At 32.8% G+C, this 27,999-nt stretch overlaps 1 protein-coding gene across 1 annotated transcript; it reads left to right on the top strand.

Annotated features, from left to right (window-relative positions):
- Window positions 1-22: 22 nt before the first annotated feature.
- Window positions 23-27,356, top strand: LOC132758208 (probable ATP-dependent RNA helicase DHX37). Its single transcript, XM_060749764.1, has 28 exons — window positions 23-314; window positions 2,783-2,968; window positions 6,206-6,306; window positions 6,971-7,598; window positions 7,950-8,098; window positions 8,492-8,584; window positions 9,336-9,432; window positions 9,989-10,102; window positions 10,643-10,744; window positions 11,284-11,367; window positions 16,471-16,600; window positions 16,919-17,009; window positions 17,260-17,464; window positions 18,037-18,144; window positions 18,750-18,874; window positions 19,294-19,390; window positions 20,059-20,124; window positions 20,718-20,796; window positions 21,700-21,887; window positions 22,393-22,455; window positions 22,842-22,998; window positions 23,591-23,711; window positions 24,294-24,354; window positions 24,624-24,738; window positions 25,333-25,442; window positions 25,867-26,063; window positions 26,577-26,674; window positions 27,223-27,356. The coding sequence occupies exons 1-28, from the start codon at window positions 234-236 to the stop codon at window positions 27,297-27,299; spliced, it is 3,723 nt and encodes a 1,240-aa protein (XP_060605747.1). The 5' UTR covers window positions 23-233; the 3' UTR covers window positions 27,300-27,356.
- Window positions 27,357-27,999: the final 643 nt, after the last annotated feature.

The raw sequence follows: 27,999 nt of genomic DNA, 5'->3' as shown, positions 1-27,999 counted from the left end.
TATATTCATATCTTTAACACTTTAACTTTCTTTAATAGTGTAAAATAAAAAAGAATAATCAAAAACAGTACACTATTTGTTTCTTTCTAGACAGATATGAGAAAATAGTTTCTAAAAACACAAGGATTATGTTGTGGGCGTAGTAACTTCCGTTACATGTTGTAAAGCAAAAACACATGTGTAGTTTAGTTGAATTTCTAAACTTTCAATAACTCTCTGTGTTAACAAACACGATGGGGAAGGCTAAAAAGGGTTTTAATTGGAAAGCGAGGCAGCAGCCAGATGTAACCATTGACAGATCTTCTGAAAAGGAGGTATGCATGGCCATGAAAATAAAAATCCAAAAAATATCTTATAAATTTCAGAGAATTTTTCATTTCTGTCACTACTCTAGTGTTACTGTTAGTCTTGTTGAGTATTCTGACTTGACACTATGTCTTATATATTAATTTTCAGTCTGACTTAAATTTTTCTGAGTCTTAGCCACATGTTTACGGTGGTCGGGTCGGTACCTAAATATCAGGTCTAGGATTTCATGATATTTATGGACTGTCCGTAAATTCATAGACAGTCTAGAAATTTAAAGATTTTTCAATCCATAAATTTACAGATATTCAATGTGAAATTTGCTGTTTTTAGTTTTACAATAAAATCCGCAGCTTAAGACAAGTTGTTTTTAATTGATCTGTTTATATTTACAAAGGTAATGGGCTAATTTTCATCTTTGTATGATGATTTTGAAATTTTTGTTTAAAAATGTGAAAATTGAAAGTCATCAAACTGTTCTGAATCTTAACATTCTGTTACATTTAATCATATAATACCTAACCTTATTCATTTTAACCTGCGGTTTTAAATTTTAAAGCAACTTCTACTATTTTCTTACTTCATGTCTGTAAATTTACAGATAAGAAAATCTGTAAAATTATGGATCGTCCAAAAATTTACAGACTGTCCGTAAATATCATGAAATCTTAGACCTGAATATATAAATTTCACTTGCATGTGATGTCAATAAATATGTGAGATTACTGTTATCCCTAAAAAACATACAAATTACAATACACACTATGACAAGATATCCAACTCTCTGCACCTTGTCCAGTGAAGTTTGGAAGTCATTTACTCCTTGATTTTGCTTGTGACTTCTACATCTACATCATACTGCTTAACAATCAATACACCGATAAACACTTTCAGAACTAGCAGACGACAGGCTTTTCATATCAGTAGTATTTCGAGTAAAGATAACGGGTTGCGTATCTCACTGTATAAATCACATGTAAAATGGTCTGACATATGGTAGGTTTAGCAATTAATTAAAACACTTTGAAGTCCAAAGATGTGTTGAATTTTATACCGTGACAAAGCTAAGATCCAAAGTTTTCTATTGGTGTAATACATATTAAAATCGGACATTTAATCACAACAAACTAGCAGTTTAAAAACAGGTTATTTTTGTATTGTTTTAGCATAAGCGATATCGATTTTACTCGAAGATAAGGGAAGCAACTCGTTTTTTTTTTTACTCGATACACCTCGGTTATTTACGTAGATCATATTGAAAGTGTTTATGGGTGTATTCTAATTATGACTAGCAGGCGTGTTGTCAGGGAACTGTTATTTATATGCAAATTATATTTATAATTTATTTATAATTACTTGTATAGTCATAATCATTAAAAATGTAATGCTTTTCCTTCTTATAATGTGACTTACTATGTTAGACATTTTCAGTCTCTGACTTCCAAATTTTAGAATTATATGGAAGCCCTGAAACTTGTTCTAAATATGTCACAACTAAACATGAGTCTAGCTGCATAAATGCATAATTCAGATGTCAAATTCAAATCCTAAAGTGGACATGTAAGGGAACACGCATGCTCCTGCACAAACATCTCATTGGTTAGAATTCTTCATTCTAACCAATGAGATGTGTGCTTACAAAGTAGGTCTGTGTTATTATGCATCAGACAATGCAACTGAACAGTTTTCACACACATCATACTAAATAATAACCTGTCGCATATGGCATTGAATTCTTAGAGTTTTAGGTAATTTTAGGTAAATAATAAATTGCTGTTTCCCTGGGGAATTTAGCAATATGCAGAGATAAGATTTGCAAAATGGCATACTGGAACCACTGGCTCGAGCAACTCACAAATTACAGGAGTCGACATCAGGAACCAGTGATTCCAGTACAAAGAAAATTCATGTTACTTTTCTGTGTTTGATAATATAAGTCAAAGTACAGTTTGAAAAGAATTCTCAGATACTTCAGCAAAATGATAGAATCCAATCTGCAAAATTATATTTGCAATTTCAGTTAATACAGAATTTATTTTAGTTCAATTGTGCATGAAGCTATAAGCTTTCAGTGATTTTTCTCGCTTAATTGGGAAGAAGCCTTAAGCCTCTTGATTTTGGGAAAAAATTATCGCTTTTTAAAATTGGCTAATTTGGGAAGAAAAAAAGCATGTTTCAGTTCAGATTTTTGGGAAAACTGCATGATTTTAAAGAAAATTTCAATTGGGAAGAGGCCCTTTTTCGGGGTCTGTTATATAAGTAGGAAAATCACTGAGCTTATAGATACACTCTTAAAATATTCCTGGGACCAGTCTGTAATACATGTAACAGTAAGCAATGAGTGTCAAATTTCTTGCTTAAGGATACAACTGCCTACCCCTGACAGGGTTTGAACCAATCCTACTTGATCACTTGTCCCAAGCATTAACCACTCTACCAGGTGTCATTACATCAATTTTGATATTATATTTTTTAGGTGAAAGTTGATCTTGAAGGTGTACAAATTGACAAAGGTTATGATGAGAGCAACATTTTGGCACTCCCTTCAAAGAAGAGAGAATCTGAGTCCATTCTGCAGAATACAAAAATGCCAAAGAAACTTACAAAGAAAGAAAGAAGAAAGCTTGAGAAGGTCCTTGAACAGAAAGAAAAGAAAGCAAAGGTATGTATGTAAATCCTGAACTAAACGGTTTTTAAATCAGTTTGCTTGTTTTTCATCTTCATATTGCTGTTAAAATTGTCAGTTCATGGCTGTTAACAGAAAGTTTACTGTTAGTGTCTCTTGATTATTAATAAATATTAACCGTTGACTGCTGTTAGCAAACTGATTCTAACCATGCAACCAGTTCTGACCAAATTCAGATGACACATCCATGCTGTCTTATTATGGACTGCCATGTTCACTATTCACTTGGTACATATTTTGAAATGCTCCATTAAATGAGAAATACATATTTATCCAGATTGAAAGATGTACCAGTCCATTTATTTTAGGATATTAAGATTTGTAAGGGCTATGAACATTTAGTACATGTATGTACAAAATATTGAAAATGAGCAGTAAATAAATTTATATACAGTCGAGACTGCCTTAGCGACTCCCTGATTTCAACGACTCCCTGTCTTATCCGACCTTGTTTCAGTACTCCCAACTTATTTTCCTATATAAATGGTCTGAATTTAACGACTCCCTGTCATATGTGACAAGCGACCCTAATTGTCTGGTCCCAATGCAATGTTTTGTCTGATTTAAACAACTTTCACACCTTTTAATTGTCTGTTAATCAGAAATAATACCTATTTTAACACCCAAAGGGCCAAAATATGTCCAATTATAATCCAGTAGCAAACAAACTCTACACACCTCTGCCAGGTTCAATTACACAGTTAACATGTATACAGGTATCAAGTGACGTAGCGTCTGTTCCCTACTGCCAAATATGGTAAGCATGATGCAATCGATGTGTGTGTAATGTACGTAATGACCTGAGTAAACTGGATTAAGACTTGTGTCAGATTTTTTGTGCCAACGGAAGATTTTTTTAGGCAGCATTTTTTTAATTTACCTTTCTATGGCTGCATAATTAATATGAAAAAATATTGAAAGCTTTGGATATGGATATGTTTAACCTTTTAAACAAGTATGATATTTATTTTAATAATTTGAATGCATCAAATTCCAGTTTATTTTATACCATAAAGATTCAATTTAAATCTTAATACAAAAAATTAAATTAGATTTTATATGGTATACATGCGAACATATTTGTTTTACATGGATTCTTATTTTATTTACATGAAAAATTTTAAGAATACCTATGTTTATTAACCAGGTTTTCAACGAAAACCGGGTTATTGTAATGCCGAAGTCGGCGGGCGGGCGGGCGTCAACTTTTGGTTTCCGCTCAATAACTTAAGTTTGCTTTGGCCTATTGACACCAAACTTGGTGTGTAGGTAGCTTATATCAAGAGGCAGCTTGGGATTGCTACCAGGTGTCTGTGATCAAGGTCAAGGTCACTGTTACTATAAATAGAAATTCAGTTTCTGCTCAATAACTTGAGTTTGCTTTGGCCTATTGTCACAAACTTGGTGTATGGATAGCTTATATCAAGAGGCAGCTTGGGATTGCTACCAGGTGTCTGTGATCTAGGTCAAGGTCACTGTTACTAAAAATAGAAATTCAGTTTCGGCTTAATAACTTGAGTTTGCTTTGGCCTATTCACACCAAACTTGGTGTATGGACAGCTTATATCAAGAGGCAGCTTGGGATTGGTACCCAGGTGTCTGTGGTCAAGGTCAAGGTCACTGTTACTAAAAATAGAAATTCAGTTTCCGCTCAATAACTTGAGTTTGCTTTGGCCTATTCACACAAAACTTGGTGTGTGTAGCTAATATCAAGCGGCAGCTTAGGATTGCTACCCAGATGTCTGTGATCAAATTCAAGGTCACTGTTTACTATAAATAGAAATTCAGTTTCCGCTCAATAACTTGAGTTTGCTTTTGGCCTATTGTCACCAAAATTGGTGTATGGATAGCTTATATCAAGAGGCAGCTTGGGATTGCTACCCAGGTGTCTGTGATCTAGGTCAAGGTCACTGTTACTAAAAAATAGAAATTCAGTTTCCGCTCAATAACTTGAGTTTGCTTTGGCCTATTCACACCAAACTTGGTGTATGGACAGCTTATATCAAGAAGAGGCAGCTTGGATTGGTACCCAGGTGTCTGTGGTCAAGGTCAAGGTCACTGTTACTAAAAATAGAAATTCAGTTTCCGCTCAATAACATGAGTTTGCTTTGGCCTATTCACACCAAACTTGGTGTATGGATAGCTTATATGAAGAGGCAGCTTGGGATTGCTACCCAGGTGTCTGTGATCAAGGTCAAGGTCACTGTTACTAAAAATAGAAATTCAGTTTCCGCTCAATAGCTTGAGTTTGCTTTGGCCTATTGACACCAAACTTGGTGTATGGATAGCTTATATCAAGAGGCAGCTTGGGATTGGTACCCAGGGTGTCTGTGATCTAGGTCAATGTCACTGTTACTAAAAATAGAAATTCAGTTTCTGCTCAATAACTTGAGATTGCTTTGGCCTATTGACACCAAACTTGGTGTATGGATAGGTTATCTCAAGATGCAGTTCTAGGGATTGCTACCCAGGTGCCTGTGATCAAGGTCAAGGTCACTGTTACTAAAAATAGAAATTCAGTTTCTGCTCAATAACTTGAGATTGCTTTGCCCTATTGACACCAAACTTGATGAATGGGTAGCTTATATCAAGAGGCAGCTTGGGATTGCTACCCAGGTGTCTGTGATCAAGGTTAATGCATTTAGTTTTCCATGTTATAACTTGAGTTTGCTTTGACCTTTTGACACTGAACTTGCTGAGTGGCAGCTTTGGATTGCCACTTAGATATCTGGGTACAAGGTCAAGGTAATTTGCTTACAGATAGAATTTTCAGTATCTACTCAATAACTTCAGTGCACTTTGACCTATTGATTGTTGTCACATCAAAACTTGGTCGTTGAAAACCTGGTTTTCGTCGCATTGCGGCGCTTCTTGTTTGCAATTGGTTTGATATTATTCCTTCACACAGTTATGTATGTTATGTCACAATGGTATATAGACAGATAGATGGTATTTAAATTTAATTTTCTTTGAGACTGTATTTAGAGACTCCCTGTCATATGTGACCTTTTTCTGAAGATCCCTTGGAAAGTCACGTATGACAGTCTCATCTGTCAGCTTCCCCAAATTTCCAGGCTTGCCCTCAATACAGTTAGCAATGACCTTAGATTTTTTGGTGTCTTTTCTCTCTTTCAAATTATTGAACCTCTTTCAAATAATGGATTGAAAATTTGTTTCTACTGTAATGGCAATATTTATTTGATATTGTTTTAGAGAGCAGATGTACTGGAATCTCTGGCTCTACATCAGGCCAGTCCGGATGAGATGAACCAGTTTGTTAGTATAGCTGAGATGCAAACTGGGAAATTAAAAAGGTTGGTTAATTTGTTTTTTAAAAATTCAGAGATCGAATTTTCCACTCTTCCTTTCGTAATTACAAGTAGAATTTAATAGAACTTGATGCAGGACAAGTCGAAAAATGTTGCCTGCACATTGAGTGACTTAGAAAATATATTTTGATGCCTAAAATTGTCTTCGTTCAGTATAGAACATTTATAAATCATTCAAATTATATTAACAATTTTTATATAAGAATTTGGTACATTAAGTTTGGTAGAGAAAAACATGTTCTGTTACCCACTGGGCTTGCCCTGCTGTATACTAATACTATTATATTTAAAAGGAAATCAAATAATTTTTTTTAAAAAGTATATAGATTTCTATACTTATAAGTAAAATTTTCATTCATTTGTAGTCACGCGCCACCATTTTTAATGAAACTTAATGATAATAGCTGAGGTATTCCGAAAACAGAACAATTGCAACTTTTCGACTAAGGAATCATTGCAGTGTTCCAATTGAAAACAGAAGTGGTGCATGAAATACCGAATGACACCTCTAAAATGAAAAATGTTACATAAAAAATGTATGGAATTTTTTATCTGACTTGCTTTGCCTACTTTCATTTAAAGGTTTATTTTATTAAGAAAATTTGTTAACTCTTTTTGAGCATTTAAGTTTGATTTCATATTTCTGTAGAAAAATTGAACAGACTCAAAGTGACGTAAGTGTAAACACTATTGCTGGTAGTAATAAGAAAAGAAGGAAAATGATATCTGAACAGGAAATAGAGGAGAGTGACGATGAGTCTATTCATACCTCTGACATGTCTACAGATGAAGAGGATTCAGGGGTGATAAGTGATGATGAAAAAGAGCACTCAGGGGAGAGAACTTCTGTAAAAGTTGAAAATAGTGGGACAGATAGTATGAAGAAAGAAGATGATTCATGTTATAAATGTGAATTGAATAGAGGCACAGATAATGAAGCCAAAGAGAAACAAAACGACAAAAGTGGGAGAGTTATTGATTCAAATGTTGGGAATAGTGGTGCAAAAGAAAATGTTACAATTGTGAAGACAAAACATCATGCCAGAGGGACTTCTGGGAAATGGACAGTGAGTGAAATAAGGCCTAAAAAAGATGAAGTGACAAATGATAAAAAGGTTGAAAAAGATTCGAAAGTTGATAAAAGTGACATAGAAAAATCTAAAGATAAAGTCAAAACAGTGGAAAGTATAAAACCAGTAGAAACAGTTATAAAATCAGAAGAGGCTGTAACAAAGAAAGTTGTCAATATCCCTGTGGAAAGAGAAAAGCATATACAAGTAAGATTGTTATTTAAAATACTTTTTTAACTTCGTATGGGAGTTATCTCATTTTATTCCTGTCACAATATACATACCTAGTGACGATTTTGTGACTGATATAATGGTAGACACATAGACAAGTGTACAAAAAAATATATATTGAAACAAATATATTTAGTTTCCTGTATTAAAATTAAGTCAGTTTTGAATGAAGTATATGCTCGCCCATATGGTTAATTCCGATGGCAAGGGTAAACAAACCAAACAGACACATGCATGCACACACACATATCAAAATCATAATTAGACAGTCATTTTTGAAAGGAAACTGTCCAGAGTATTATTCTAAAAGATTATTGAATTTTATAGGATGGAAGATTAAAGCTGCCTATTTTAGGAGAAGAGCAGGTGATTATGGAAACAATCAATGAAAATCCTGTGGTGATTATCTGTGGTGAAACAGGAAGTGGTAAAACTACTCAAGTACCGCAGTTTCTGTATGAAGCTGGGTATGCTCAGTAAGTGAACCATGATACCTTTAATGGCCATAGAATAACAATGAACAATCTTTAGGGTGACTAAATCATTTAGCTTTGGCATTATGTACAGTTATCTTCAGCTTTAAATGTGTTGCGAGATAGAACTTTTGACCAAATAGGGGAGAAAATGTATAAGTCAGGAGAACCCTGGAAGGATATTCTGAGGTTTGGGTTTTGAGTTGCGATCAGGCTGCACAACATTTTTCTCACCTTGTGACAAATGCATTGAAGCATGTTAATGTAAAGTTCAAAGATCAAATGTCTGTGATATGCCATTATAAAGGATAATCTTATGTTTCAAAAAGTATTTTAGTTTTTTGTAACCATAGATATGATGTTTGTTAAATTATGAAAATGTTACTTTTGTTTCAGTGGAAGTGGAACTATCGCAGTTACAGAGCCGAGAAGGGTGGCAGCTGTCAGTATGTCAAACCGAGTAGCCACTGAAATGTCACTGTCAAACAGGTATTCTATTCATGTCAAGTTCTTTTTCTTTTTGTAGATGTAATATAGAGGGTGATGCAGACATATGGGGGACAGAAATCTGCTAGGAAATAAATAACTTCTGTTTGTATTTGTAATTATATGCTTGAATAAGTCAAGTAAAATTGTTTATATGGGGCAAATATCTTTAAAAGAATTATTCTTGAAAGTACTATATAATTAAATATTTAAAGTGTGTAAAAATTGTTTCTTTGAACAGAACTACAATTTTTTTTGGAAATTTTGCAAATTAATTTACATTTTGCATAGTTGTCTATCTGGTAAATATCTCTACTTGAAATGTTCATTGAAATTTGCCAGTTACATTATAATATACTTGCATAGGTGTATGAAATTTTTTATTTTGAGTCAAGCATCTGTAATACAGGTATATTTGTTATTTATTCCTGATCGATGTCTGTTTCTACAAGAAGATTTTTTTATATATTTACATATATAATACTGCTTGTTTGTAACGTCGCGTTTCATTAGACAATCTTGATGTTTATATAGTTTTATATACACAACTACTGTCAATTTATGATGATATCCCACATTTTTCTCTTAAAAGAAAGTTTGTTGTATCATAAATTTGTTATATTGTCGTATATAAACAGTTGTTTGCAAAAAAAAAACCACCTCAATTAGCGGTTCGGGATATTTGGGCCTTATAACCTGCAAAAAAAATCTTTATAACTGATGATTTAAAATTTAAATATTTTGTTTTTTATAGAGAAGTGTCATACCAGATAAGATATGAAGGAAATGTGACACCAGATACAAAGATCAAGTTTATGACAGATGGTGTTTTACTGAAGGAAGTACAACAGGTATATAACTATTCACTATTTGATCGTATATATAAATAATCATTTTATAGTATCTTAAAGAAATTTCAATATTAAAAATGCTAAAACTGAAATCCAAATAGTTCCAGACTTTTACAATATTTACCTCCCTTGCCAAAAGTGGCAGCCATTTTTTGGGGTAAATATTTTGTATACTGTAATTGACAAAATATAAAAAAAAAAAATATATAAACAGCCAATTTACGTGAAATGTCAAATTCTGTTATACTACTTACGCAGTAAAATATTATTGTATTATTGTATTAATATAAATAGCACCAATATGTAAAAGATTTTTATCAGTCTTCATGAAGATGATAGAATTATGAGAGATTTTTTTATTATCTAAAGCATATGATATACATGTATTTGAATGAAACCAAAAATGGCAGCCAGGGGAGGTAATTGTCAATAGTGGTTATAGCATCATCAATGCTTAAAGTAATATGTGAATTAAAAAATATATAGTGCCAAATACTTGTAGTACTAGGAGAAACATAGTACTAGGAGAAACATGATTTTAATTTTGATTTTTCAGGATTTTTTGTTGACAAAGTACAGTGTTGTGATAATAGACGAGGCTCATGAAAGGAGTGTATACACTGATATACTGATTGGTTTACTATCAAGAATAGTTCCTCTAAGACACAAAGTGAGTTATTTCATAGTATTAGGTCTCTATTGGTTATGGGTGCTTACTTTGAAATTGCTTGTTTGATATTGGTATTAGCTACAATGTTGCATTAGATGAGGACTTGTTAGTTGTTACTGCTTGTAGGAGTGTGGTTCTACTTGTTTGCCTGCTTATGATTTTGTTTTAGCTTAACAAGAGCTGTTTTTGTATGTATGTATTCTAGGCTTAATGAGATGCATTGCAACCTCTTAAGTAGTTTTTGTAATGAGCCTGTTTTGCTATAGATATGGTAAATGACCATAAGCCAGTGACTGAGATATTTATAAAAGTAAATTCTCAAATACTCATACAAACATTGATACTGTTTTAATGACAGGTATAAACTAAAATCAGTGTCACTTTCTGACTTTCAACTTTCACAATTTCCTTAAGTAGTTGAATGTTGCAAATAAATCTCAGATTTCTGTGTCCCCCCCTATGTAATGAAGACAATTCTACAGAATTTGTGAAGTTACTGTGTCATAAATTAGAAAAAAATATCTCATCTTCTATTTATAGAGAGGGAATCCATTAAAGCTTGTCATTATGTCTGCCACATTGAGAGTAGAAGATTTTACGGAGAATAATAGATTGTTCTGTGTGACACCACCAGTTGTCAAGGTAATATATATGTAACAGTTTTGCTTCTTAAGAATTTGATTAAAAACAGTGTTGCCCCTGACCGCTGTGGGTTCGAATCCCGACAGGGACTTTGGATTCTTTCATGTTAGGAAGTTACCCTGCTAGTTTATGGAACATATCGATTGTTCTACTCAGGTGCCCGTTTGTGCCTGAAACAATGCACAGAAGGCCACCTTAGGTCTTTCTCCACCAGGAAAGCTGGAATGTTGCCATATGACCTATACTGTGTTGGTGTGATGTAAAACACAATCAATCAAACAAACAAACAAAACAGGGTTCTTAGCAAAGTTGTTGTTAACGCAGATCACATTTTATATTCATTTTTCATGTGGACTTCACAGTGTAGTTTAAAAAAGACATAGATATTGGCAAACAAATTATACAGCACAGATTGACACAAAATCTTCTGGTTAATTGGTGTTATAAAGATAATTTTCAACTTATTAAAATTGAAAAAAGAATTGCTTGTTTTTGAATATCAATTTGAATCATAACATGAAATATTGATGTTTTTCTAGGTTGATGCAAGGCAGTTTCCTGTAACAATTCACTACAATAAGAGAACACCCTTGGATAATTACCTCAACGAAGCTTACAAGAAGGTAATTATTTACTGAATAATATTGTTCCTTTAATAAGTTTATATAACATTTTACAAGAAATTTTCACTTTGTTATGACCATTGATATTATATTTACTTTAGCTTGATTGTGTGATGAAAGTTCAAAACTTATTTGATATGCTCGAAAGTTCGAAACTTTTGAATTGCTCGAAAGTTCGAAACTTTTGAATTGCTCGAGAGTTTGAAACTTATTATGTCTCCCCCACCTCGGGGGGAGACATATTGTTTTTGCCCTGTCCGTCCGTCCGTCAGTCCGTCCGTCCGTCAGTCCGTCCGTCCATTCTTCGTTTCCGGACGATAACTAGAGTTCCTTTTGACCTACAGCTCTCAAACTTCATAGGATGAATGGTCTTATTGAGCGGTACGTTACGATACCGAAATCAACTTGATTTCGGTAAAGTTACCGAAATCAACTTTTCATTACCGAAATCAACTTATAAAATCACAATTAAGCGTTTTATTATATTTTTTTCATTATAATATATTACAATAGGTAAAGTTTGACTTTCATGCAAAAATCAGTTCGAAATAATCATTAATAATGATATTAGAAAAAAATAACTAAATATCAAGATTATTCCCTAATTTGTCACAAACCGAAATATATGTTACAATACCGAAATCGACTTGTAAATCACAATTAAGCGTTTCTATTATAATTTTTTCATTATAATCTATTTCAATAGGTTTTAGTTTGACTTTCATGCAAAAAATCAGTTCGAAATAATTAATAATTATGAAATTAGAAACAAATACCTATATATCAAGATTACTTCGAACCGAAATATATGTTACCATACCGAAATCGGCTTGTAAAAGTTTAAATAAACATTTTCATAGATCTTGTTTAATTAATTAATATAAAATCATTCTAACTGAACCATAAACAAAGGAAAATAATATTTAATTATAAAAAATGATGATGTTATAGACGGATATGTATATTATATCATGATTATACTTCCCTTGTTATTAATGTGTTGCATTACCGAAATCAAATCAGATTTCATTTCAAAGATGAGAAAAACACCTAAAATATTTGCATGAATTTCAGAAGTCTATGAAAAAGGTATTTGAGTTAGTTTTAAACTTTGAATTCATATCGCTTATTTTCAATGTTTAGTCAGGTATCATTGCAGCGTATCATCTCTTTGATGTTTCTTAATGATTTCAAAATACAAGATTAAACAAAACTGTGCTTGAAGTTATCCGCCTAATTTAGATCACTATTAAAAGAGTTGATTGGAAATTATCACAGTATTTAATTTAAATCCAATGATTATGATTTGATTAAAATAAAAAGACGTAGCGGTAGCCATTCATCATAACACCTTTACTAATAAGGAGCAAGTATACACGTGCTCGGGAACAATGGAGGTGTTAGTTGACATAACATACTCGTTAACCGCAATCTTTTAATATACATCGGCGCATGGAAACTTTAAAGTATCCAAACAACATAATTAGACATAATTTTTTTACATGAAATTAAAGCTGCTTGTCTCCATTAAGACAAAAAATACATTACAGTTTAATATAAAATGACGTATAGCGACCATCCTGATATAATATATATCAAAAGACTTTTTTTATAGTTCTATATTATAAATATTTCAGATCTATTAAGCTGGTAAAAATATAATTTTATATTAAATAAATTGTCAAAAGACCTGTTTTAACTAATTTGTAGGGGTGGTCGCTAAACGTTTCCGTAGAAAACATTTCGGTATATGAGACAAGGTGCTTTGATTTTATTACTACCAAATTGCCTATCAGTGGTTCTAAAAATGTATGCAATTTTTTGATGTCCCGGATACTTAACTACATATTCTACTTATTGAAAAAGTGTTAAGTCATGATTTTATGTTGATCGGTTTAAAATCATTTTAAATTAAATATCTGTATACTGTATTATGTAAGGTGTAAAGTAATTAAGACAGGAGGTACAGTTGACATACAATGTATGTTAAAGATAAAAGATTATAATGAACCATCTGTTTATTTTAAACATTTAATTAAATGGCTAAAATAAGTTTAACTGTTCAATAAAAGAAAGACACAAACTTTCCAATTGTACTGCCTGATACATTATACAATTTTTATGGAACATTTTTAGAGCAGTCGAATTATATATCTGTATTCAAATTTATAATAGAAAATCATAAACTTCCGTTTGAAGTTGGATATTTTTTCTTCATAAAACATAAACATGTACAAAATTTATAATTATCTTTAACTCATATTACAGAGTATTTTATTTTTCCATCATAGTCCGATCATAGCTTTTTAAAAATACGATTTGATTAGAAAATTGTTATGCACGACAATCACGTGCAGATATATAACATGCTAATATGGCGGTATCAGACTTTTTCTTAAATCATTATATACATTGCATTCTAATATGAAATGGTATTCGTCTTCTAAGACATTACATGAAAAACATTTTCTATCATTTAAAGGTGTACTATTTGGTTTAGTCCATTTACCTGAGTCAATGTGCAATCTATGCGATGATACTCTTAACCTAGTGAGATCTTTACAAAACCGTTCAACATTGATATTATTTAGATATGGTTGAATCTTAAAAACAGAAATATGTCTATAAAATAGAGCTCTACTAGAGTTATCTAATCTACTATCTACTAATTATATACATAATTTAAACTTCACCGCTGATTTCGGTAATGCTATACACATAACGGTTTGTTTAGAACAAAGGCTAGTAACTCAATAATTACATTTTTGTTAATAACATCATTAAAATAAAATATTTTCAATAGATTTTTTAACTGAAAGTCTATTTCACTATTTTTCATCAAATAATGAAGAAATAATAGCAATATTTTAACTAGGTTGGTTTTTACGAGTTGATTTCGGTAAAGCTAAACACATAACGGGTTGTTTAGAACAAAGGCTAGTAACTCAATAATTACATTTTTGTTAATAACATCATTAAAATAAAATATTTTCAGTAGATTTTTTAACTGGAAGTCCATTTCACTATTTTTCATCAAATAATGAAGAAATAATAGCAATATTTTAACTAGGTTGGTTTTTACGAGTTGATTTCGGTAATGAAAAGTTGATTTCGGTAACTTTACCGATTTCGGTATCGTAACGTACCCCTTATTGAGCAGATGATCCCTATTGTTTTTGGGGTCAGTAGTTCAAAGGTCAAGGTCACAGTGACCGTTGGTCAATTTCTCGTTTCCGGATGATAACTAGAGTTCCTTTTGACCTACAGCCCTCAAACTTCATAGGATGATTGGTCTTATAGAGCTGATGATCCCTATTGTTTTTGGGGTCAGTAGGTCAAAGGTCAAGGTCACACTGACCGTTGGTCAATTTCTCGTTTCCGGATGATAACTAGAGTTCCTTTAGACCTACAGCCCTCAAACTTCATAGGATGATTGGTCTTATAGAGCAGATGATCCCTATTGTTTTTGGGGTCAGTAGGTCAAAGGTCAAGGTCACAGTGACCGTTGGTCAATTTCTCATTTCCGGATGATAACTAGAGTTCCTTATGACCTACAACCCTCAAACTTCATAGGATGATTGGTCTTATTAATCAAATGATCCCTATTGTTTTAATGGTCAGTAGGTCAAAGGTCAAGGTCACAGCGACCATTGGTTAATTTCTCCTTTCCGGATGATAACTAGAGTTCCTTTAGACCTACAACCCTCAAACTTCATAGGATGATTGGTCTTATTGAGCAGATGATCCCTCTTGTTTATGGGGTCAGTAGGTCAAAGGTTAAGGTCACAGTGACCATTGGTCATTTTCTCATTTCCGGATGATAACTAGAGTTCTTATCAGTGAGGACATTTAACTATTATTGATATATCAGTGATATATCAGTTGTCTGGTTTTATATACTCTGTTCTTTTTTGATCTTTCCACCCTTATGCAGTCATTTCTTCCCCGCTGAGCGTTCAATGCTACATGGTCACAGCAAGGTGTATTACACGCATTGTTTTGTTTGCTGATGTATTTTTGTTTCAAGTATCTACCAGAGAGGCTTCATTGTGAAAACGAGTGGAGTCATCCCAACACACTACAGTTATCATGATTTTACATACATTGTAATTTGAGTTGTCTTTCAATAGTGTAAAAAAATCTGACAATATGAACGTTTGTTTCAAGTATCATCAAAATCCTTTAAAGGTTTGAAGAATTATGGAGCAGACACAATTTCATTTAATTTCATTTGTGAAACTATATATGATATGACCATCAAGTGCAATTTCGTTTGACGCCCGCCTGCCATATGCTGATTGAATAACCAGGATTTTCAAAATTGAATACCTGGTTAAAAACAAACAGTTTAGGAAGCATCTTCTCATACAACCTTAACAATAGAAACCATCCATAGACAGCCTTCATTGAAGTGACTACCGGGTATTTACATTATCTTATCTCCATTTCCATTCCTGTTTCCATTCACAGTTATTCTCAGCAGTGGGGGAGACATGCGCTTTTTTACAAAAGCATCCTCTAGTTTGAATTGCTTTTGGTTTTGCTTTGTAACCAGTTTGACCTTGAGATTTTAAAATTTTTTCTCTGAATTCCGACTCAAACCTGTGATTCCACAGATTTGAGGCAGATGGATGAATCTCTAATTTACTGCACATGCCTGTCAATATCTTAAATATTATTCATAATTCATTGTTATGTTTTCAGCTCTCTAAGTATTCAACTTACACATTTAAAGATTAGCCCTCCATTGTCACATGGCTGTGCTATGTTTATTTCAGTAATTTATCAATCTCTTGCATGTAGCTGATTAAAATTCGAAATAAGTGAAGATGAATTTGTCTGGAAGGACTGCTACAGGTTTATATAAGGTCAATGGTCTTCAGGTGAAGGACTGAACCATAATGAGCTTGTAAACAAGCAGTCATACTAGTATTTTCTCAAATAACGGTCACGGTGAAAAACGCTGTCTCATCAGGTAGTTGATATTTACCAATTTATTATCCTTACGTCCTGAATGTACCCAAGATCATAGAGGGAGGGGCTTTCAATGGCTTGGTATTTCAGAAACCTTTCTGACATGATTTTCTGTATCATATATTTCAGACATGTAAGATTCACAAGACATTACCGGAAGGTGGTATACTTTTGTTTGTAACAGGCCAACAGGAAGTGCATACTCTGTGCAGAAAATTAAAACAGACGTTCCCATTGGATAAAAATAACCCAGGAACAGGTAGGAAAACAAGAGCTGAATGTAAGACGGTGCCCTTAACTGTTGTAAGAAAAGGGGCATAACCATGTAAAAATGTAAATCAAGAGTTATGGGCCCTGTTCTGAGTAAGATAATCAAAGGGACGAACAGTGTGAAGTTTCAACCATTGACTTTCAGTAGTTTTGGAGATACCAGCTTGCACCCTATTCCTAGATTAGTTAAGCTAAAGATGGATTAAATAAGTAAATTATATACTTCCGAAATTTGGTTTCTCTGTTTTAAAGGGATCTTAATGATAATCATTGTTTATAAAAAAAAAATGTATTTTTTCGTTATCAGGAACAATCTCACATCAAAGGAAAAGACATAAACATGGTGATAAGAATAAAGAGGCAGAGAAAGTGGAGTTACCAAAAATTAACCTAGACAAGTATATAACATTTTTTGTATTTAAATATATGCTTTCATATCTGTGACCTTTGTAACTAATTTGACATCAGTCAGATAAAAGTATTCAAGTATTTGAAAGATCCTGTATTAGTCTAAGAATACAGGGTATAAAGTTAAGGTGTCTTTCACCCATTACAGTTGGTGCAACGTAAAACCAAACCAAAAACAAATATTACTAAAAAAAAAACTGGGACCTCCATGAAATATATTCTGTAAACTTTATTATACAGTTATTCAGTGGCCCCAATAGATGAGGAAGCTGAAATGGAGGGCGGCTCTGACCTTGACCTTAGTGATGATGAGAATGACCTTGGTAACCATGATGATGTGGATGATGATGACCTTGGCATTGAAAATGTTAAGGTCACTGAATGCTCACAACCACTATATGTATTGCCACTATATTCATTACTATCTACACAGAAACAAGCTAAGGTTAGTTATTGAACTTCCTAGTTATAAATTATAATAGTCTTATGGGATGAATTATTTTCTTGAACTTTATTACATTTCTGTGTAAGGTCATCGTAAAACTTCTAAGTCAATAAGTTTCTGCCAAAATCTTATAAATGCCTAAATCTGAGTCCGCCTGCTTAGCTCAATAAGAAGTGCATGGGATATGATTGAAATCCAAAGGTTGCTGATTCGATCTTTTGGGGCGAGGGGTAGTTTCTCCGTGACAATTTATCTCAGACATTGAGTGTAATGATTATTTGTTCCTCACCACTAATTCAGAAATCATGTTGTATTAGATGTCAGTCACTTGGTTAGAAATGGGTAATTGCTGGTCAGTTATTCAGGGAAGCAAGTTAGGTTGACAGACTGCCTACATATGACGATTGTATCAAAATTATCATCAAAAACAAATGAACAAACAACTATAATTTGAATATAAGATGCACATTTCGAGAATGTGTTACCTGTAATTTGTTGATGTGCCAAAAGTTTGATAAATTGGGATGTCAAGTTGGAATGTTGCTTTAATGATATCAACATTATCACTTTAGGTATTTGGTCCAGTACCTGAAGGTTGCAGGCTTTGTGTTGTTGCTACTAATGTAGCGGAGACTTCACTCACCATACCTGGCATCAAGTATGTTGTAGATACTGGAAAGGTATGTAGTATTGTTTTTTTGTTCTTTTAACCAACCTACTTTCCTTTTTAACACATTTCGAGTTTAATTGACATTTTCTTTAAAGGCCCATTAGGCGTCAGAAATGCTTTTATTTCTATTTCTCAATATCGTTTTGTTTTTGGTGTCCTGTTCAAAGTGGAATACAAAAAACATCAACAGTAAGTTAAAACTATGACAAACAAAAAAGCCCGTTAGGTGTCAGAAATGCTTTTATTTCTATTTCTCAATATTGTTTTGTTTTTGGTGTCCTGTTCTGATTTCTTAAAGTTAGTAATCGGAAAATTATCTGAACCATCTTATGTTTTTGTTGCTTTTTAGCAATAAGTAAAGTAATATTGATTTAGTATTTTGTATGGAAGTCGAAATACTACTTTGTTTACATTTTGCTACTTTTTATGACAAATAATTATATATTCAGCACTTCTTATGTATGTAACATGCTCTTACACCATGTCTGACCTTTGTTAAAAAATGGAAAACTTGTTTCTGAGGCATAATTTGCCTTTAAAGCATGTGCGTGACATCAGATTGCGGTGTCAAAAAATTGACTGTAATTTTATCTTGGGAGTGTATGTGCTTTTCAGAGTAAGACAAAGTTTTATGACAAGGTAACTGGGGTGTCAACATTTAGGATCACATGGACATCTAAAGCATCAGCCAATCAGAGAGCTGGTAGAGCAGGCAGGGTGGGGCCAGGCCACTGCTATAGGTATGTTGAATTAAACTTAAAGTTTTGTGTAATGCACAGTGTTAATTGATGCAAGTAATAACAAAAACAACAAAAATTTGTGCCCCACGAATAATAATGATATTACAGTATAGAGGATATTTATTGTTTTGATCATACTGAAATAATTTGCTATTTGGACACAGAGTATTTTGAACAAAGTATGTAGAGAAATGTTGGATTTGAATTAATTTTATATTCATAGATTTAAGCAGTTTGACTTATAGTCCTGTAGGGCTGGGTTGTATTATGATTATATATATTGTTTTGTGATTATTGTCAAAACACACAAACACAAGTCACTATAAGAAATGATTATCTTATCTTATTCTAGTATAAAAAACTACAGGATTCTCTCTTAGCCTCCCAGCAATATATTATTTTTCTGTGTTTCTTTTCAGGTTATATTCATCAGCAGTGTTCAATGACGAATTTGAGAAATTTTCTCCAGCTGAAATCACTAGAAGACCTGTAGATGACCTTGTGCTACAAATGAAGGTAAAGGAGCTTAACGTTGTTTCACATTCTGAACACAACTCTGTTGATTTCTCTTTTTTTCATATCGAGAATTTGGTGTATACGAATTTATTTTTAGTTTGATCGAGTAGGAAGCTTAAAGATTACAGACATACTCACAAATCCGTCCCTGGAATCAACCAGTACTGAGCAATAAGTGTAATGTTTCTTGCTCAGAAAACAACAGCTTGCCCCTGACAGGGGTTTGAACCCGTGCTAAAAGCAATCCTTAGATTACTTATCCGGTGCGTAAACCACCTGGCTGTGCCACTACTATTATCAACAGTTTATACAGTGTGATGGCATTTTCCAACATCATAATTATGCAACATTACCCAAGTATTATGAAAATGCTAATGTAATTTATATCTTATGTTGAAGTTTCGAATTTGCCTGATACTTGGCTAATGTCATTGCATTTTATTTATTGCATTATAATTTTGTATTTGACTGCAAAAATATCTTATTTTCTCTCACTTTATAATTCCTTTACTGAATGAAATATTATGTAACATTTGTATAAACTGCAAAAATAACATTTTTGTATTAACTTTCTTATTTCTTTACTAAATTGAATATTTAATAGCATTGAAATGATAATCATTTGTTGAGTATTGCATCATATCAACTGCTTTTGGTAATATTTTCAGGACATGAATATAGAGAAGGTGATCAATTTCCCATACCCCACCCCACCTGACAAAGAGCAGTTACAGGTAGATCTATATAGTTTAGCAGTTATAAACTTATTTGTACTGAATTATTCAAACTATTTAAGTTAGTAAGTACACTGACTAACTTGCACTGAGTTACATTATATTATTTCATGCAAGGAAGATAATTCAGATACAGTAAAGCTTAATGCAGGTTGTAGGTTTTAAGCTTGTGCCTGAAATAATGAATGAAGACGCCTCCACCATTACAACTAGAAATTTACTATATTATATTATCTTTGACAGCTGTTACGGTCTTAAGACCCGAAATCATTTGCTCCTCATTGCTTTAGGTTTTTAGTCCTGCTAGGTACTTTGAAATCTCTTTGTGAGAAAGATGTCCAGCTAGCTTACGGAATGTTGGTGGTTCTACTCAGGTGCCTGAAATTATGCACATAAACGGTATTCAACCATCAGTATTAAAAAGTTGCCAGCCAATGACCTTTACAAGGTCAAAATAGCTTTAAGCCTAACCAACCAATCATAGACAGTGAAAATTTCTACCAAGTGTATACTTGAAAATATTTCATGTACTTTTCCTACAACAATATGGGAGAAGTTATCATATGACCCTAACTGTTTATTCTTTATTTTAGGCAGCAGAGAATCTTCTAATTAGTTTGGGAGCACTAACAATACCTGCAGCACCCAGATCATTCAGGGAGTCAAAGAAAGGTAGGCATTAACTCATTGTGTTCTAGCAGTGTGAGTGATAATAACAGACCTATGTCACCAGTATAGAGCCAAGCCAGCCTGTGTATCTGTCCAGTTTGAACAGATGATATACTGTTGACTGCTGAGTTAAACATTTGATATTGAAATCCCTATAGCTACTATTGGGCAGTTTGAAAAAATAGGATAGGTCCATTATATAAATTGAAGAGGGACAGGGTTGATAATATCTTTTTTTTGCATCTTTAATAAAATATGTTTGAAAGTTTTAAAGAATATTCTCTTTTGATTGTTTGATACAGAGGGCAGTGGTCACTGTAGTTTACCTATTTAGTTGTTGAAATTGTAGTGATGGTCTTGCTTACACATCTTTGTAGTGTGGTCAAACTATTCAGATCTGTTAAAGAAAAATACTACTGTTTTAAAATGTTAAAATATAGATGATCACTCTTACAGACTAAGTATGCTTTTCTTGAAACCCCTAAAACTTTAATGGATAGTTCCAAAGCAATAGTAGAACAGGTTTGATGCAAAACAATTAGATTAAACATGTTGAAAATTGTTCAAAATTCTGTCTTTTTTGAAATTGATGAATTATGAAGACAAAGTGGAACAGGAGGATTTTGAACAGGAGTCTTTGCATCTCTTTACTCCAGCAGGTGAGGTGGTTTTGACCCCTGTTGTTGCTTAAAGCTTATAACACCAGAGGTTAGTCCAAATCATCTTTCCTGTTTCAGTGCTATATCACCTAAATTGTATTGGTGCGCCTAAAAACCAAACCAAATCATACAGAAGGGGTAAAAATTATTACAATAATTGTTGATTTATACCTTATAAAGCAGGAGAATGGGAGAATTTGAAACAGAATGGGTGAAAATTATTATAATAACTGTTTATACATTCTAGAATCTGTCACAACAATCACACCAGTAGGTAGAGCTATGGCCTGTTTCCCGGTTTCACCGCGATATTCTAAGATGTTAGCCATGGGGCACCAGCAGAATTTATTACCTTATGTAGTGGTGATTGTCTCCGCACTGTCCGTGCAGGAATTATTTATGGAAGTTTATAGTAATCCACAAGATGAAGGTCAGGTAAGATAAAGATTTACCAAATTCTGCCGCATATTCCTATGGTATATATTATTGTTAAACAAATTTCGTAATGAAATCATTCTAAGTTACAGAAAGTTTAATGATTGGTTTATGAAAGTATAAGGCATACATAGGTATACAACTTGCACTACATTTCACATACTAGTCACACATTGTTTTAGAGTAATAATTTTGTCTCACACCTTATAGAATGTTACCAATGAAATTCCAGCGTTTGCACCATTTGATTTCCAAATATAAATCATTTTTGGATCCATTTAATTTTTTCTAGTCCAAACTATCCATATCAAACTTTGTATTGTACTACATCTTGCCTAGTTTTCATGTCCTGATTACAAAAATCTAAATTAAATTGCTATTGTACTTAGTTTTAACAAACAGCACCTGTTAAACAGAAGGGACCTGAAATTCATTGCCCTACAAGTTAAATGTTTCTTTTGGAATATCAGGTGCAAGGTGATGTTTGTTATTATTGATTTTACAGGAAGAAGAGTTTAGACAAAGATTGATACACCAGACTGAGATCAAGAGGAGATGGGCGGGAGCTGTATGTATATTGTATTACTTATATTGATATATCTTGATAGTAGACACATTGAAAGAAACAGATCACTTTGTCTCAAATCTCTTATAATGGCTTTATCCAATCAAGTTATCAGCCTTGCTTTTTTAGTCTTCAAAGTAAGATATTTATTAAAATTCTAAGAATTGACAGTAAAGAAATTAGTATTTAGGTTAAACTGGATCCATATGTATATACACATTAAAAGTCACTGTTATTGAAAGTATGTAAGTTTACAATTGGTCAGATTATTAACAAACTTTGCATTCTGGCTTTGTCCAAAAAGTAATATTTCAGCAATTGCTTACCTTGCCTGGTCATATAAAAGACTGTTAAAAATCTGTCAGCAATATACAATTTTACATTTTTAGGGTCATTCGCTTTTACTAGGAGATTTGATGGTGATGTTGAAAGCAGTAGGGTCCAGCGAGTACGAGGGTGGGTCACCAAAGTTCTGCGAGGCTCATGGTATAAGGTATAAAGCCATGAGGGAGGTTAGGAAACTGAGAACTCAATTGACCAACTCTGGTATGAATATTTCTATTTTAATCTCCAGCATTTTGATCATTTTGAAATACTTACATCTTATTTCTATAATTTTTTAATGGGAAAGATATATTTTTATAACAAATTTGTTGCAGTTTTGCATCACTAGGTGCCATTTTTTTCTGGTGGCCTTCAATGCCATGAAAGGATTTTAAGCTTACATGACTGTAAAGATTACTTGTTGACTTAAAACCACTTGCCGTTCACCGCTGTAAGTTCGAGCGCAAGCGTCTTCAGATTCTTTCATATGAGAAAGCTATCCAGCTAGCTTGCAGAATGTTGATGGTTCTACTCAGGGTGCCAATTTGAACCTGAAGTAATGCACAGAGCAGACAGAGGGGCGCCCAAGGTCTTTCTCCACCATATGTATGACCTATACTGTGTTGGTGCAATGTATAAGCCACTAAAAGATAAAAATAAATGAAAAAAATGAATGTACAGATTATCACTGGTGTGTATTAAGGTTCACTTTTAAGCTGCACAGGGGTCTTCTGTTGGAAAGACATAAAATATATAAATGAATAAAGAATAAAATTATTTATTTATGTAATATGAGTGTAAATATACATTTTAGTGAATACAGTGATACCTGATGCCAATGTATGTGTGGACCCCAAAATGTCCCCTCCTAATGATACCCAGGCTAAACTATTGAGGCAGATTGTCTTGTCCGGGATGGGTGACCATGTAGCAAGGTAGGTGCAGGCTCTGTTGTTCTGTTGAAGAATGATTAACAATTTAATCCTGTGTGTGGAGACAAAGAGAATTAGAGAACACATGGTTGATGTTGGTATTGAGAAGGTTTATCCGGTGAGCGAGAAAGTGTATCTTTAGCGCACCAAGATTCACTTTCGAAGCGAATTGGATAATCCTTCTCCTATCCGGACATCAAACAAGTTTTTGATTTATCCTACTTTTGTCTACTTTAATTATGTTTTTAGATTTTTAATTGGTTTCATTCTTACTTTATCTTGGATAAAACAGCGTCTATATGTAGTTTTGTTTTGCTGTTAACCATGTGATGTCCTCATAGGCTAACCATGTGATGTAATGACTGGAGATAGATAAGTTTATCTGGCAAGGCTTTATCGGATAATATAGACAGTAGCAAGATAATTCACAACTTTCCCATTATGCTTATTAAAAAGATATCCTGACAGAATTAAAAAATGTTGGTTTACTTTAAACTACACTTATACCTCTCAAAAGTTGGCAGATACTCTTAAACTTGTAGGTGTGACTTAAAGTCGTCTTACAAATTTCCTTTTTTACTTCAGAAAGATGCCAGAACTTCCTGCAACAAATCCAGATGCTAAAAAACTTAAAAATGCTTACCAGGTAATCGTCTTATTCAGTGTTAAATGGAACTTTGAATCACTTATGCCTTTTAAATGTGCAAGGTAGGGGAAACAAGTAAAACAAGAAATATGGCATATGAGCTTCTCAGTTTGAATTTTAAACCTAAAATCCTATATAAATTTTCTAAAGGGATTTAATTTATGGTTGTAATATAAGTAATAAAATGAGTTTGGTAAATATGAAACAGTTTAAACAACCACCAAGGGGTAGTGATAGTTTTTATTATCGGTTCCATTTATGTTTTGCAGTGTCCAAACTTAGAAGAGCCAGTATTTATACATCCAACATCAGTTCTTTACCGAGAAAGACCAGAATTTGTTGTTTATCAACATATAGAAGAAACTTCCAAATTATATATGAAAGGTAAAGTTTATATTTTAAACCTCTAACAAAACTGTTCAAATTATGACCTAAGTGTCCAAACATAGAGGCGATTTGTTATCTTGAGAGTTTATATGAATGAAATACAAAATCTGGAAAGCTTTATGCAATGTTTAATAGGAACATGGTCCGCCAGCTTAACTCAATAGTGAAATTATCAGATTATTAACCCAGGGGTAGCTGATTTGATCCCCTTGCCAGGCAGAATTTTTCTATCACATTGAGCCTAATGAACATTTGTCTCTCGCCGCTGATTCTTAAGTCATGTGAAACTAGTAATCTGTTACTTATACAGAAATTGGTAATTACCTGTAAAGCTATATATGGTAAAAATAAAGAATAAGAATGAAGGGACCAGCAAGAAAATGTTGTTTTTTTTTTAAATTGAAAGACTGTCATAAAAGCAAACATTAAAAAATATGATGTAGAGATTTTTCCAAAGAAATACTCGAAGAAACTGGCTGTGAAACCAAACAAGAAATGAGATTGAAATATAGACATTGAAAAACTAGAATTTGCTTTATAAATTAAATATAGCAAAGACATTCAATTTCAAACATGATGTTTATATTTCAGGTATCACTTCAATTGAGCCAGAGTGGTTGCCCTTGTTTGCTGAAAGTCATGTGACCCTCTCTAAGCCAATGGAAGAACCACCACCAAGATATGATAAGGTCAAAGGTCAAGTGAGTACTATTTTCACATCATTTAATTGTTACACCTGAGGAATTATTTTTTTGACAGAGGGTTTTCTTGATCATAACTTTGGCATCATTGGTAACAGTTGTTTTATGTTTTCTCAATTACAATAGGAATACAAGTAATTGTTTTTAAAAAAAAAAAAAGACGCATAAAAGATGCATCTTTGTCATGTGTTATGGTCAAACTGGTGATATGTTAAAGTCTTTTTTTGACCTTTCAAAGTTTATCTCAGAATATGTTTTATTCTTTAGGATACTTTTTGAAAATCTATTATTGAATGGGTTTGGAATAAGGTATTTAAAGCTAAATTAAAACAGAATCTTTTAATTGATTTATGACAATAGTGTTGGAACTTTTTGCACAATTCACGAATTTTGTTTAGATTTAGGGTCAATGTTTATATTTCAGGTCATGTGCCACATGTCTGGAACATTTGGTAACAGAGCCTGGCCGATTACTCCAGTGGAACTGGAATATCCAAGGGGTATAGAGAAAATGAAGTGGTTTGCAAGATTTCTGCTCGAGGGAGAAGTTATAGCAGAACTGAAAAAATTCACTCCTGACCTGTTGTCCCCACCTGCCACAATGATTAAAACATGGGCAAAGTATGAATTATTTCTTCCTATCATCACCTTTGTGCAGTATCTGATTAACTCCAATTAAATTTAGAAGGACTTATTCCATTATTGCACTAAGGTGACGATTTTATATAGATATATATGAAACTGATAAAAAAAATATATTTGTAAAAAAGAAAATGAATGAAAGGTAAGAAGCTGTTTGATTTATATTTGTTAGGTGTTTATGGAAAATTCATTTTTGGCAAATAAAATGACATGTTGATTTTTTGGGTTATTCACCTTTTATTTATGCATTAACATCTGTAGAACCACAGGAGATGCTTTTAAAGCATATATATTGATGCTCAAAAAAAGGTGCATTAGCACTATTCTTGCATAAAAGTACAAGTCTATGTAATTTTGTGTTTTGTAATATGTCTTTTAATGCTTGAAAATTTAAGTTTATATAGATATAGCAATATATTAACATTAAAGACAAATAAACAAAGTAATATAAAAATAATATGTTGGCTAATAAGTGTATAATATGTATTTCAGGCTTCAGCCGAGGACAGAGACATTATTAAAATTGTTGATCTCAGAAAGAGTGGATTCTAAAGATACTTTACTTCAAACTTGGAAGAAACAACCAGATTGTGAGTAACTTTATCTGTAACCTTTACTGTCCTGAATTTGTGAAATGGAGTTGCCCTGTTTAAAAATTTGGACCAGTCCATAAGAAGTTTAAGGGTTTCCAGTTTAAAAATAGTAAAACTGAGTAACCAAGTGACTGGAGTCTGGTTGGAATAGATAAATATCATAAATTGTGTATACATTTGGCACCTGCTATTTGTTTATAGGTTGTCTGTAAAACTTGTGCTATACTTTTGTTTATGGATTATTTATGAAGTTGGTACCAGGTATTTGTTTATAGATTGTAAAGTTTGTTCCATGTGCTATATATTTATGGATTGTTTATGAAGTTTGTACCTGCTATTTGTTTATAGATTGTCTGTAAATTTTTTACCTTGATTGTAAATAAGTTTGTACCTTGCTATACTGTATGCTCATAATGTGTGAACCTAGCTGAGAAATACACAGTTAATTTGCAAATTATTCTTAGGGCTTCACATGTGTTCTGTAATATTTTGGAATACATATTATTATATCATATTTTATAAGCTTTTCTGGTCTTTTGTTTCAGATCTTTTGGCAGCATTGAAAGAATGGATACCAGAATCTAAACATTTAGAACTGTCATTGAAATGGCCACCCAAATAACTAATGTTGTTTTATATTATAGGTGTATTGTTAATCGATTAAACTATTTAAATACATAACTTTTTATTTTATTTTTAATTTTTATTTAAGGAAGCTATATTAAAAGATGGTAGTAGACAAACTTTGTAATGTCAAATATATGGTACAACCTTTGAGGAGCAAATTACTTTAGAAGAGACAAAGACTTTGGGTGTGACTGAGAGGTGATGCTCCAGAAATAGAGTTAATTGTGAAACCTTACTTTAAGAAGAATTGATATTATTTTTGCAAGGTGGTTATAGGTGTACAGACAGCAGCTCTCTCGGTTTCACTGTATAATCATATTTTGTTGATAACATCAGTATAATTATAATAGCCTCTTAATTGCCCCATTGCACTTTAGGATACCATGTAGTATGAAAGTAAGCCCCTGTCCGCTGCTTTTAATAGTCTTGTTCCTCACATTGGTACTGAAAGGCATTGAAATTATCCCAGTTACTTCAAGAAAAGTATTTTACCAACAGCTGTCTATCATATTTCCTGTTGGCTTTAAAATTGAAACTTTACTATAAATATGCTGGTTGAGCAATGAATTGCCTATGAAAGGTCAGCCTATAGAATGCTGCATCTGTATAATGGAGTTCTTCCACCAGTATTTTTTCTTAAAATTTGAAATTTGTGGTATTAAACTACGTAACACGTGCTTGTAATCGCAAGACAG

Source organism: Ruditapes philippinarum, unplaced genomic scaffold (assembly GCF_026571515.1).
Source record: "Ruditapes philippinarum isolate M1 unplaced genomic scaffold, ASM2657151v2 ctg3031_1_1_1_1, whole genome shotgun sequence".
NCBI classification, from domain to species: Eukaryota; Metazoa; Mollusca; class Bivalvia; order Venerida; family Veneridae; genus Ruditapes; species Ruditapes philippinarum.
The sequence above is the reverse complement of the archived record's forward strand: the minus strand, read 5'-3'. Positions and strand labels throughout refer to the sequence as shown.

Excerpts from the sequence above, each read along its gene's own strand:
- LOC132758208 (XM_060749764.1), top strand. The coding sequence starts at position 234 with ATGGGGAAGGCTAAAAAGGGTTTTAATTGGAAAGCGAGGCAGCAGCCA. Across the intron at positions 6,307-6,970 it reads CAAACTGGGAAATTAAAAAG|AAAAATTGAACAGACTCAAA; the intron begins GTTGGTTAATTT and ends ATATTTCTGTAG. Across the intron at positions 18,875-19,293 it reads GGGCCAGGCCACTGCTATAG|GTTATATTCATCAGCAGTGT; the intron begins GTATGTTGAATT and ends GTTTCTTTTCAG.